Source organism: Embiotoca jacksoni, unplaced genomic scaffold (genome assembly GCF_022577435.1).
Source record: "Embiotoca jacksoni isolate LCO1_2020_lvr unplaced genomic scaffold, fEmbJac1.0.p SCAF_2, whole genome shotgun sequence".
In the NCBI taxonomy this organism is placed as follows: domain Eukaryota; kingdom Metazoa; phylum Chordata; class Actinopteri; family Embiotocidae; genus Embiotoca; species Embiotoca jacksoni.
This window is the reverse complement of record NW_027185340.1, coordinates 3,125,158-3,138,643: the sequence shown is the minus strand read 5'-3', so window position 1 is coordinate 3,138,643 and position 13,486 is coordinate 3,125,158. Positions and strand designations below refer to the sequence as shown.

The 13,486-nt window shown below is 42.6% G+C and overlaps 1 protein-coding gene across 1 annotated transcript in view; it reads right to left on the bottom strand.

Moving 5' to 3' along the window:
• LOC138200941 (anosmin-1) overlaps positions 1–13,486 on the bottom strand; it is a 40,555-nt gene that overhangs the window by 16,527 nt on the left and 10,542 nt on the right. The window contains exons 3-4 of the mRNA XM_069153962.1: positions 3,800–3,862; positions 3,254–3,476 (exon numbers count right to left, since the gene is read on the bottom strand). Of these exons, the coding sequence (XP_069010063.1) occupies positions 3,254–3,476; positions 3,800–3,862 (286 nt within the window). The remainder of the gene's footprint in view (positions 1–3,253; positions 3,477–3,799; positions 3,863–13,486) is intronic.

Below are 13,486 nucleotides of genomic sequence, written 5' to 3'. Positions count from 1 at the left end.
CACAACTCCTCTCTTGCGCGATATGTGGGAGGACAATGAATACACTTCCTCCCAGCATGCTTTTTCCAAAGATAACTTTTGGGTCACGTTCGATCCAAAAATCATACAGCGTTCACTTTTCGACGGCCACACACTTACTCCAAAACCATGATGTAACTGCTGCTGAAGCACGACCAAGAGTACGGCGTTCATTCATGTCCTAATCATGCCAACAATTACACTCCAGGAATATAATTCTCAATACTCACGCACACACTGTCATAATGACTGCTCTAATTACAGAGGTTGAGCAAAACACTGCAAATACTGCTTGTAGCACAATGACTTACGGTAAACTGAGGGTGGCTTGTCGAAGTGATTGACTGACTGACTTGTTGTGGCGGTGTGACTATGACTCTCGCTAAATTTAATTTAACATCTGCATTTTTCACACATTATACTGTACAACCGCTTTTGATCAGCAAACATGCCAAACAAGTCGAGTTGCTTCACGTGGTGCCGCTTCTTCCACGGAGAGAATAAGAAAAATACAGAGACAGAAATTAAAACAAAAGAAATAGACAAGTGTAAAAAAACAAAACAAAAAAACAGTTATTTCCATACCTGCACAGTGTATTTTATATGAGCAACATCTCTGCAAATAAATCTTTGAGACAACATTTCAGAGCAGTGGATAATGTGGGAACTATTAATGTAAAAAAAATTAAAATAAAAAGAATAAAAAAACAGAGGCTTTGCTGCACATCAAAAGCCCGGTGGGGGTCCAGTGTCTCAGAGATCCTGACTATTAGGGACACACACACATGGCTTGGGGACCCCAACCTGAACACACACACACACACACACACACATCTGAGAGTGATCTCAGTGGGGGAAACGCTCCATTTCTTCCCGCTTGTGTTTGCTAATGGCTTCCAGCATCACAACTCATCACGGTGAAGACTCCATACACACTTGCACACACACAGAAACAATTACGCTCTTCAAACCACAAGCATCTAATTAGACCTTTGACACCGAGGACCGGGACATGAATTCCACCCGGACCGTCACCAAAACGCTTGGTGTAATTCAGTGTAAATGTAGTGCTGACGGCGGCCCGTCATGAGCTCAGTGTTTGGACTAAATCAGCAGGCAGGCTGCCTGATCTGAAGGTCTCGCAGTGCGGTGAACGGTTTTCGTTGACTGGGTCACTGCATTGAAATTTTCAAGGTTACGCCTGCTTTCATCTTCCCCAGATTCACCTTTTGAGTACGGCATTCCCTCAGGATTTTTTCCAAATCGAATATAAATACTAACATGCCCTTCTGTGCGCACAAGCTCGACCTCACTAATCATGTTCTTGCGGCGCACTACTAAACCCAGTTAAACTTAAGACTTACTGCGGCAAGATTTAAAGCATACACAGCTCACGGTCTATCACAGCAGCAGTGCAAAGCTTGATACAGACTCATCTTCCACTGCTCTTGCTTCAACATCCCCTCAACTTTGTTATGGCCTCAGGCTGCCAGCAATTGTGTGCTGACAGTGTACATAATGTAGTTCCAGCTCCCATCTACAAGTTCAGGGGCTCTTGGTTCTCTCGCGTAACGACTCGGCGCCCTCAGAACATCAAGCCGCCTTGGGCATCGCTATTAAACTACTTTACTGGAGCGACGATTCTTCGGTACATCAGTGTCTGTGAAACCCTCCAGCTTATCCTTCAAAATTCAGGACTGAATATACATTCCAATTTACGAGAGACGCAGCGTAAAGGGATGTGTGGGTGACGCACAATGCAAAGAGATGAAATAAATAAATTTACGATTCTAAAGAAGTTGTCAAATCTTAAACAAGATAATCTGCGTTTGCGTCACTCAGATTTCAAATTTGTGTTTAACAGAGTGATTAATGGCTTCGACGGTATTTATGAAAATTATGCAAACTGCAGCAGTTAATCACATTAAAAACATTTGCATCGGACTATTACCAGATATGAAATACCACTGCTTGAAAAGGAAATGTGGAAAGGGAGCGGGTATCCATGATTCAGCTGATGAACCGTGTTACTGTAATCTGGTCTCTGTTAAAAATAAAGCGAGGAGTGAAGTGCACGGATAATTATGCAACTTTATCGAGGCACACAGTCTACTGTTTAGACTAGATATCTGCTTTTTATCTTATTAATGAATCATCATGTCTGTAATATAATTCATGTGTCAGGCTTTCACATTTTTTTCAACCCAAAAATTCTGTTTCCTATTTTAGTTGAGAAAGTTAGATAACAAATGTCTGGCTGCATTTTAGGAAGACGTGTATAAAATGGTGAGTTTAAAGCGTGAATATTTAATTCAGTGTCATCACTTCAATGAGAAGCAGGAACAGGCCGATACAAAAAAAGGAAACCACATGGAAAAGTGGATGATAAGGGCTGTTTTCAGTGCTGCAGTTAATTTACTTTATATTTAATTGTGTTATATCAGTGATGCTGATAAGAAATCACAGTCTTCACTATTGTTCACAATATATATTACTCTTATTTTAGACTTTCTCTGAAATTCCATCAATACAGTATTATAGGAATATTAAAGTTTAAATATGCTTTTAATAAACCACTCAGTGTATTTACATAAAGAAATTACTTCTTTATATAGAAGTCATATGTGTCTTTGGCAGAGTCTCGTCATCCCAGGGATTCAGCATACATGTATTTATTCCAGCTTTAATGGTTTTCATTTGATCTCATTGATAACAGCCTCTGTGTTCGCAGTTTTCCTCTCCCACCGATGCTGCTTCACATTAAAAGCATTCAACTGGGAGAACATAGGGGTGGGGGGGGGGGGGGGGGGTGTTACTGCGCTTTTTTCCATTTCCGTGGAAAAGCAAATTTGTCACCAACAATAGCGCTATTGTTTATCTACAAATGTGAATGCTGGCATACTTTCATTAATGGATCCGTTTAAAAAAAAAACTGCCGTAATGGAACAAGAAAGGGGCAGCCGGAGGCAACAGGCAGTGCACCTCCAACTCCGAAAAGGAAGGTAAGGTTTTAATGTGTCCTTCTGTGGTTGGAAAAATACCTGTGCCATGTGCATGATGAAATCAGGTCAGGCAAAGAGACTTGGTGTGGTTGCACTGTAAGCTGATACACCAGTTGCTCCTCTGTTGTTTGCCAAATCAACCAGGACTGAATTCTTCAGGATTAAAACTTGGAAATCAAAGCGTTGTTGCCGAATGGTGTAAAACAGTGTGATGCAAGTATATTTGCCATTACCTTTGTAGAGGTTCTTGGGCAGCTGGCAGGTGTGGCCACAGCCATTGGAGCAGCACTTCTTGACAGCTGAACACTCTCCATCCTCCTCGCAGCTCTCCACGCAGGCTGCCGCGAAGCCGCTGGCCTTCTCCGGGGCAGGGCAGTCGCCTTGCTTCACGCCCTCTACCGACTTCAGGAACTCACAGCTTGTAAGACACTCATAGTGCTTCTTGGGAAAGAGGGGCTGATGAAAAAGAAGAAAGGAGGAGAAAGAGAGGGAAAAGCATTTGTCAGATGACTTTTTAGGACCAACCTGCCTGGCTACAAACAGGCAGCTCGGTGAACAGTGATTGTCCTGTTTACATTTCAACCCTTGACTTGTGACTCAGTGGAGCGATGAGCACATTAAGCAGCTTTGAATCAGCCTCACAGAGGGTGTTGTTACAGTGCAGAAAGAGTTGGTTCACACTCCTTTCAAACTTTCCTCTTATTGAATTTTCCCACTTGGTCTGAAAAGCTCCAACACTCAACTCTGAGGTAACCACAGTATTTGTGGCAGTGACATACCTCGCATAAATCTTGGCACTGGTTTTCCTTCAGGTCCCAGGATTCCTTGCAGGGCTCCAGGCACTGTGAAAAGGAGAAGGGTGTCAGTTCTTCAAAGAACCAGCCACATCAAAGAGCTGCTGCTGTGGAGATGGTGCCTTCTGTGCTCGTGCGCTGGCTGCCTGTCAGGCACCTCACTCGGGCACTTCCCCTACCACGTTCACAACAAGCAGTCACACCCCTTTTTGTTCCAGATGCCGGGCATACCTTCAAAGGACATAAACAGTCTTCCACCAAAGCAAACATGGGGCAAATGGGGTTGTCTGTTATGAGCAGACAGCCACAAGCTGTCTCTAGAAATCTACCCATGCTTGGGTTTTGCTTGGTGTGGGCCCTGACAGATCCTCTCTTCACGCTTTAACACTACAAGCCTCCCATGCTGTCTACGCCTCGTTCTCATCCCGCCACTTTTCCTGCTCATGTCTGGGCTTGATACACTCTGTCACTGGCACAAAACTCCCCTCTCTCTACCATGCTGAACAGAGAGCGTTTAATAAATGATACACTCAGTTTAAAGTTCTTGGGATTCCCTTTTTTTTTGTGCACGTGGAACAAATTTGCTGAATGTTTGGAGTAGGCGCAAGATAAAAGAAAAACCTCAGCGTGAGTGAAATTCAAGCTCATTTTGCCAAACATAATGGTATGATAAAATTTTAAATGAAAGTTTACCAATCTGGTCAAACTCCTCTTGCTTTAGATACAACAACTCATCCTTAACAAATCAAATTCAATAAAAGAGAATGAAGTGTACCACAAAGGTCCACGCATGTCCAAAAGAATCAGGCAGATCCTGCTGCAGGGAAGGGAATGTGCTCAGATTGGGATTGAGAGAAGCTCGGGTCTTATGTGCTCAGCTGCTGCTGGCCGCTGAGAGCTGGTGTGAAAGAGAAGAGCAAGCTCAGTCAAACCTCTGCCAGGCTGCTTCTGTACTGCACTGGGAGCAGCCCAAACCGCACCAACCAACGACCTGCCAAAGTCACTCATTCAACCCCGTTTAATTTAGACTCCTTCACCATCTACAGAGCTAAGGTCGATGCAGCAGTGAATTTTCAACACATTCTCCGATATTCCTCATCCAGGACAGTCCAATATGTTGGTCAGTGGGAGGGAGGAATATGATATGGAGACCTGCCATCACCAAGTCTGCTCTTGGCCAGAATAAAAAAGAGACTCCTGAAAACAGATTATCAAAACATGTAGAGTTATGTAAGGTACAATATAAAGGAGTGGTTAAATGAGGGCGCCTACTGTAGAGACTACATTAAACACGAAGAGTTGATGCAAGATATTTCACATCTCAGTTAGGGGGCCAGAGTTGTATTTATTACTATTTAATTTGCTCATTAGCCAGCTCTGTCATTATTATGCCATTGCCAGTGAAAAGTTTATTTGCTTTTTATGGAGTGTGGTGGACGGGCGCGTGATGAAACATAAACCTTGCTTCTGGAGGAATATGCTGCAATCAGGACCATGAACAATCCTGCCAGCTCTCAATTACACTCCGCTTCTCTGTAAGGTCTTTGCTTTGCCCAGCCTCGTCTGAGGCAGCCGACAAGTTCTGCGTGGACAGTCTGTTGAGTGTTACACGGCCGGTTCCAGAGAGGGGAGGAGGTTGGGAGGGGAAGTATTTTCTTAATTACTTCATAGCAATATAGATATCGCTCCAGTAATACGAAATATAAAGTGCCGAAAGGAAAAATGGACACCTTGGAAGGTTGTGACAGCAGAGAGCTCCAAAAGAAACTTATGTGGTTTCTACGGAGCTGATCAGGTGAAACCGCTGTAACACCTCTGCGATTTAGGATGACATACGAGCTCAACTGCACTGTCCAAGTTATGCCTCAGTCTATGCAGTTGTAAAATCATCTGCTATTAATAATATGGTGACCTTATATCATTAATTCTGTTCTCAATTATGTCCGCTGGGAGCATAGCCAGCGGCGCAGCAGCAGCGGCAACCTCAGCATCCCAGGCTCGTACAAGCACCACACTGGAACAATGAGGTGTTGAGGCAATGACTGTGCAGCACCAGTGTCTAAAGGACGCTCTGCCAGTAGACGCACATGTTAAAGCCCCCAAATCCCCTCTACAAATCACTGAACATACACACATAAGCCCGGGGATCAAGCTCATTTTACTCATTGAAAGATCTCGTGTGCATGGACTGAATGCATTCCGTGGGCTTTTCTTAAGGATGAATCCTTTTCTGGTTCACCACAATCACAACTAAACGAGTGAAAATAGAATCATCGTTACCTCGAGCTGCTCATGCTTGCGTGCCAAACAGCATGACTTAACACAGCACATTGCGTACCAAAGATATTGCGACACAGTTGAGAATGCTTGGCTGTTAAGTGTCGTCTCACCCATCACATCTCAAAGTTTTTTTTTGTTCCTTTTTATTAACTCTTCCCACCGAATAAAAATTTCACCCAGGGAACTTGTATTCTCCAAATTTATCACGATTTATCGTAAACGACACTCTTAAAAGAAGATAAGCATCTGTGTCGAGGCAGCGAGCTCCCTGCAGGTGTGCTGAAAACTGACAATCTGTCAGCGTCCCTCCCCAGCCACACCCACAACCTGACATTTAAGTAGGGAAGAGGAGGGCCGACGACAGATGTCTTGCCAAAGCAAATACGACGGCTGGATATAATTACAAAGGTGCTCTCATCAATCAAGTGCCTGATTCATATTTACACAGTTTGGTGCTCCGTCTGAACCGTGTTACCGATGCAACGGAAAACATACTTGGGATAGAGCCATAATATTTTCTATGAGCTCTTGTGCAATTTTTTTTTTTTTGGTGGGGGGTGGCCCACCTTCACCCCATCTAATGCAGTATACATGCCCTCATCCTCCTGAAACATGTACTCTTGCTTCTATATGTTAAGATTTTAAAACAATTCTTACATTAACCTTTGGTCAGTGAGATTTCTACCACTAAATATTAATGACAACAAACAAAACAAAAATGCTAAATTACATCCAAACCACGTTAAACTTCCTCTATGCAGAAAAAGCACAGAAAAGTACCACAACTAAACTATCGGGGTCACTTCAGGAGATATCTGTGGGTAGTATTAGCAGGTCCCACTGGAGTTTGGAAAACCTCAAACATTTGCACATCTTTCATCGCCAATAGCTAGTGTTTGACTTCTCAGACATAATCTGGAAAAACCCACCATGGAACCGGGGGGAGAGAACATAATTGAGCTGGACATGGTATATCTGCTGGGTTTGGGAGCCGGCACTGGGTCTCCCTCAAGCAAATCACACAGGCTGGCAACACAGAGACCATCTGTTTGAGTAGCATAAGGTAATTATTCTATGAGATGTTAACATATTTCATGACAAATTTCACCCCAAAAAGACACAAATGCTTCTTCTTTTCTTTTTTTTTCTGAGATGTAAACAAGAGCATGGGGTTGTTTCTATGGACTTGCACTCTTCACAAAGGCATTTTGAGCGGCTGATTTTCCCCTTTGTCCTCTTATCTTCCGACCCAATGGTGACACATTCTGCATGGTTAAGTAGGAACATCCATAGCGGTCTTTCACTCCCCATTTCACGCTGTAATAAAACGCAGCAGTTGTTACTCTGGGGGACCCTGAAAGGCATTCTGTGGGGCCGATGAGAGAGTCAGGCTGAATGGCAGCCAATGCCACAGCCCATCTTCACTTTTTCATGCCTGGGATGAGGGGTGGAGGGGGGGTGTGAGAGGGAAGGAAGAGAAAAGGGGGGGAGGGTTGCTGTGTATAAAAGTGCTTTTCTCCATCATAAGATCTCCACCCGCGTCGTAAAAAAATGCTTACTGCCCCAAGTGAGTGACTGGAATAACATAAACTAGGAGAAAAGTGCATATATAAAATGTCACACTGGTGTTTTGTTTTAGTTAATGAAGCATGAACTGCTACCAGTCAGGGTTGCCGCAGGCTTAAAAATACACAGCGTGTACAAAATAAATGACAGGCCATAATTCATACTGATGCAGATGACATTTTCCCATATTGCCCGAACATATTTGCACAGTCACGTGGAGATGTGCGAGACAGCTATGACTGATTCCCTTATTTTGTAAATGAAATTTAGCAGACACAAAATCATGGAGGCACCTGTAAAAATAAAAAATAAAAAGATATGCACCCCATTATGTTCTTTCTCTCCCAAAAGTTTAGAGATGACATCTGGGAGACGAACGCATCGATCCCAGCGCTGACGGTCGGTGTCGAGCTCGAGTGGGGCCGACAAATATTTACAAGGTGCCTTTGCTGCCCCTCGAGTTGAAGCCACAGCTCTCTGCTCCTCTGGGAGACTCCGATATGGAGGAATCTCTGTTGTTGATCACACTCATTGTAAATCTCACCTCCAATCTCGTTGAGTTATGGCTATTTTTTTTTTTTTTGCTGGCCTGGCGCTTTTCACACTGCCAATGACCGGACTCAATTATTCCAGCAGCTCTCAGCTCTCAGCTCTCTGCTCATATCTATCGACCCATCCAGGAGTAAGCTGCTGGGCTCTAGTGAAAGAGGCACTTACTCCACGTATTCCCTCCCTTCTCAATCTATTTCACTTTTATTTCCGTCCACCCTCAACTTTCTTCTCACTTCTTATATCTTCTCTCTTCTTTCATTTCTTTGTCCCTGTTTTTCAATCTCTCTCAGCATGTCCATTCAAATCCAGATATTTTAAGACTCATCTCTCCTCTCTTTGTTTTTTGCCCTTCCATCTACACTAAGCCAGCATGTTCATATTGAGGTTTTCCAAAGCTCTCCAAAGTAGATACATTTCAAAACACCAGGCTCACATTGCAGCGCAGACAAAGCATTAGTTTTTTATCATGTGATATATCTTTCGCAAACAAGGCCAATGCACTTTCACTTGCCAACAATTTTATGAGGCCATGTTTCTGGAGCCTGCAACTTTTACCCTGTGACCATTTTTGGGTGTGTTTCCCAGCCTACAAGCAAGCACAATGTCCCTGACGCATTATGTGTGCAAAAAAAGTCACTTAATGAACTGTCAATTGTGGACTGTAAAAGAAAACAAGGTCTCAGGAAACATTCTGCAGACTGGATTAGAGTCGCCTGTTTTATGCAATCTTGGCATGAAATAGCAAACTTTGTACGATCCTGGAAAAAAAAACATTTTTTGTTTTTTGTTTAAATGGAGCAAGGGTGGAGCCGAGTAAGCAACTGTACCACCATGCCCCAGTGTTTTTCACCAAATGCCGTTTACGTCTTATAATAGAAATGTTTTAACAATGCATGTCCTCCTCTATTGTACTAAAAATTCAGATCCAAGTTTCCCTTACTGTCCTTTTGAAATGCTCTAACTCCAAAATTGTCTGTGCACTATTACACCAAGCCTTGAATAGTGCAAAGACTTTTGAATTACTTCTTCTTAATTATTTCTTAACCATAATAACAGAACATAAAAAGATGTCAATGATTACACCATTGCAGCGTGTTTGGCAATTCTGACAGATAAAACAAGCTTTTATGTAAATATTACTTTCTTGATGAATCTTTTTGTCAAAAAATAAATAAATGAATAATGCCTGTTATTATTTCCCACAGTCCACTTTCACGTCTTCAGATTGTTTGCTTCATTGGACCAAAGCGATGCAAACTCAGAGATATTTAGTTCACTAAAAATTAAGTTTATTCACTAATTGACTAATCAATTAATTAATTAAACTCTATTTGGAAGTGGAGACCAAGTACAGTCCATCATTAGTCTATACAGTTAAACCAAGTTCTTTCCAAACCCTGGTGGTGGCACATTAAACGTAAGACAGGGAGAAAAGATTTTAGACTTTTCAATTATTTCGGCGGTTCAGGGGAACTTAATTTTACAGAACACTTTGCAAACAGACGGAGAGACGGCTGGATTTTTCTGCATGACAGTGGACATGACTCTAGTTTCTCTGTACATCACTCATTCCCTCTCTAACCCTCAGTTCTCAGAGTAAAACCACAATCAGGACCATTACTTTTGATGGTTTTCCTGTTTCCTCCCTCTTTCTCATTCATGACACAAACTTTCCTTCAAGCTGCCTTATAAATTAAAAAATCAGCGTGGTTTCAATCCATAATCTGTTTTTTAGACAAATAAATTAGCAGCATGGCTAAACTCTTTAGAGTTGTCTTACAGAAGGGGCTCATTGAGACTCTCATTACAGTTTAACCAGGCTGAAACATATTTCATCGGGCGCTGGAGCTGTGATCCGATTGAGTGTAAAATCATATGCTGGTAAAGCTTTCCAATACGTCTCTAACGTGCCATTAGGTTTCAAAGGACTGTAAAAATACTGAGAGTAAATCAGGAAGAAGATATTCACGTCGTGAGCGGTTATGAAGTCTAGACACACTACTTCCTCAACCTAACGTGACCTTATAGTGTGTCAAGTCCAAGAGATATCGCGTATGTAATGTCAGCACCGCTGTAAATCAGCACAGGTGTGTGTCTTGAGCAGACAGTGGGTGGATCAGGTAGATCAGAATGATTAACAGTGTGCTGACTTGAGATGTACGATTGCAACTCTATCCTGAGCGAGCTCTCACAGGAGCTGATAAATACGAAATGACTTTTTAAACAGGAGCTTGCTTATCTTAATAATGCCACAAACTTTATAGAGAGGAAAGAGCAATTAGAGTTTCCTTCAGTAATTGTATTTAAGCGGTTTGAATCGGTTGGCGTTGATGTTTTGCAGGCAACAGAAAAGCTGTGAGAAGGAATGGGAGCGCATCTTTAATATTCCTACAAAGTTTTGGTCAGTTTTTTCAGTGGGGAAAAAAGACGAAATCATACTGCAGCAGTTTCTCTCTGGTTTTCTATTCTGCAATTACATAATCCTCTGCAAACTAACAGGAAACCCGAAGGGCTCACAGTGTCAGCGGAGAATTGTTGCATAGTCAGGAAATACAACAATTACTGTATGTTGGTGCTGAAGCACCTCTTGTGTTTCAAATGATGCCCATGTGGAGACCAGGTAAACTATGTGTGGAGCAACATGTCAGCGGCCAGCCGTCTGTCTGTCTGTCTAAACGTACATCCAAACCATCATGGAAACTTGGTATTAGTTGCAAAAACACCTTATCATGCCAGTATCTGTTTATCACTTTTGGCACAGCTGGATTGAGGAAAGACGAGCTGCCTGCTCGTACTTGTATTATCACAGCAACCTATCAACATTATTTCCTGATTTTAAGTCATACAACTGCGTTATTAATTCAAATTGACGCAGGCCTCTTCCAATTTCCCTTACACAAATAAGTACATTTTCCAAATCTCAAAGTGTTTTACTGCCCTGACAGGGACAAGTGCTGTGAGCGTTTCCAGTGTCTTAATTCCTTCATCTTTACAACCAACTAAAACACTGTCGTTTTCCCAGCTCCGGTGAGGTGAAATGAAATGTAATGTATAGGTTACAAGTCTTTCCGTTTTGTTTGTCAAGCCAGGCTCGGAGATGGTGAGTAACCTAGCAGGTGGCGTCACAGAAATTCTTTGAGCATCACTTTAATTATTAATTTAAATGCAGTTGAGGGCGCAGACAACAAAGAGCTGAAAAGGAATAGCTAGGCGGAAAGTGAGACGAAAAAGAGGAGGAGCAGGAGGGGCAATGCATGAATTATACATTCACCCCACAATCAGAGGTGCCTGCCTTATTTATGAGCAAAAAGCCCACACAGCTTAGCCAAAATTGTGCTTTGTCTGCTGTGGAATGCAATAGCAGTTCACTTAATACTTAATGACTTTGAAGTTTCACCCAGACGCACACACAAACACACACCTCACTCCCCTGTGAGGGCTCCTTCTCTTACAGCTCTTCTGCCATCTCAAGTTGTTATATTGTGCAGTGACAAGAGTCCAAATTACTGTGGCTGTAAGTGGAGCCTCAGTTATCACCTACCTCTGGGCTCAGTTTACATTTCATGACAATTAGACTCAACAGGATGTATCCATCATGTGGGGTCAGATGGGTGATAAAGAGGCCAGCAGGCCTTTCACTGTGACATAGCATGGGAAAGCCAAGCCCTTCCCACTGTTATCTGAAAACCACGGCACGTCTACACACGATTTACTGAATTCACTCCCACACCATCACACCGCATAATGTTATGATGACCGATGTATAGAAAGGCAGCTGAAAACGGGATCGCATGATAAAACACTTCCTCAGCACCACGGCCATTTATTCAAACTGTCTATACATTTGATTTACTGCAACAATAATGAACTCGCATTTTCCATGCAGAAGATGAAAAATGAATTTCCGTCGAGGCGACATCAGTCAGTGCAGATTGAGGAGATAGTAAACAAGATAGACGATGTCAGCCCTGCTGGCTTGTTCCTGCAGTGACCACTCAAGCTGTCTCTATCCGCCCCCTCATCTCAAATCAAATGAGACCAGACCCGGAGATTCTGTTCCAATGTAGGTCAACAACATGTAAAACACAGCACGCCGGGGAGCGGAGGGGGGAGCCGTCCTAATCCCGTGCTCCAGTCACATTCCACCACTATCTCCACTTGTTTATTTGAGTTTCAGAAACACTTGAAATTCACTAATCCTACTTGCCCTCACCAGCTTCAACTAACAGCTCCTTCCTTTGAATTGTAATACGTCCAGGTTGAGAAGTAATGCGAAGCCCAAAATAACTGTGATATAATGCACTGTGTTTGTTTGAAGTAGACAATGAATTCCCTTTTATGCGTAATTCAAAAAGCAAAACAAAAACTTTACAAAGAGAGGGCAAACCTGGGCATGTTGACGAGGATGACTTTTGGATTTTTATAGCAGTAGAAAGAAAAACTAAAACTAAATTGTGTTTTCTTTATCTCGGTTAAATGTTCAGTCTGGAAATCTAAATTACTCGACCATCTTCAAGTCGAAGGTTAAGAGAGCTGCTGATCGCCGAGTCTTTGACACACATTCTGCTTTTCCGTCGGCCTGAAACTGTCACACACAATCTACGGGGTTTATCAGCGGGATGCAGCAGCTTTGAGTGGAGCTGGAATAAATTGATAAGCCCCCCTCCATCTACTGAGAACATCAGCTTTAAGATTCTTACATTCTAATTTTCCTTTCACTAATGTGGCTGTTGGCAAGATCAGTGTGGTGACAAAATACTAACAAGGGGCCTTAAATAAAGCTGCAGAGTCATTTCATGCTTCAGCACCTCTCAACACATGAGCTCGGGAAGTAAATGATGGCAAAGTCAATGTGATGTGTGCACTTTAATACATATTATTCAGCCAATACGTCCTCAGATGGAGAGTAAATACTTAGTTGACAGCAGATTGTCTCAGTGGGACTGATCATTATGGCTAAAAGAGGATTTCACAGCAGCTTTGATTACATTAATCCTTCAAGAGAATGAAATCCCTTCTGACAGGGAGAACATGGGAAATCAGGATTTCTGAGAAAGGTTGATGATCTTAAAAAATAAATGGCAACTATCTGAAAGCCCCCCGTGCTCTGCAGGATCAGTAAAATGCACAGGTCGGTGTGAGATAGTGGGTTTGTTTCTTCGTGGAGGATTTCCTGCGGTGCTCATCACTCACGTGGAGCTGACAGTGTTGCAAAGAGCAGCATTAGATTTGTGCTTTCAGTGTTGAAGAAGTCTAAACTGCACTTCCACAGCC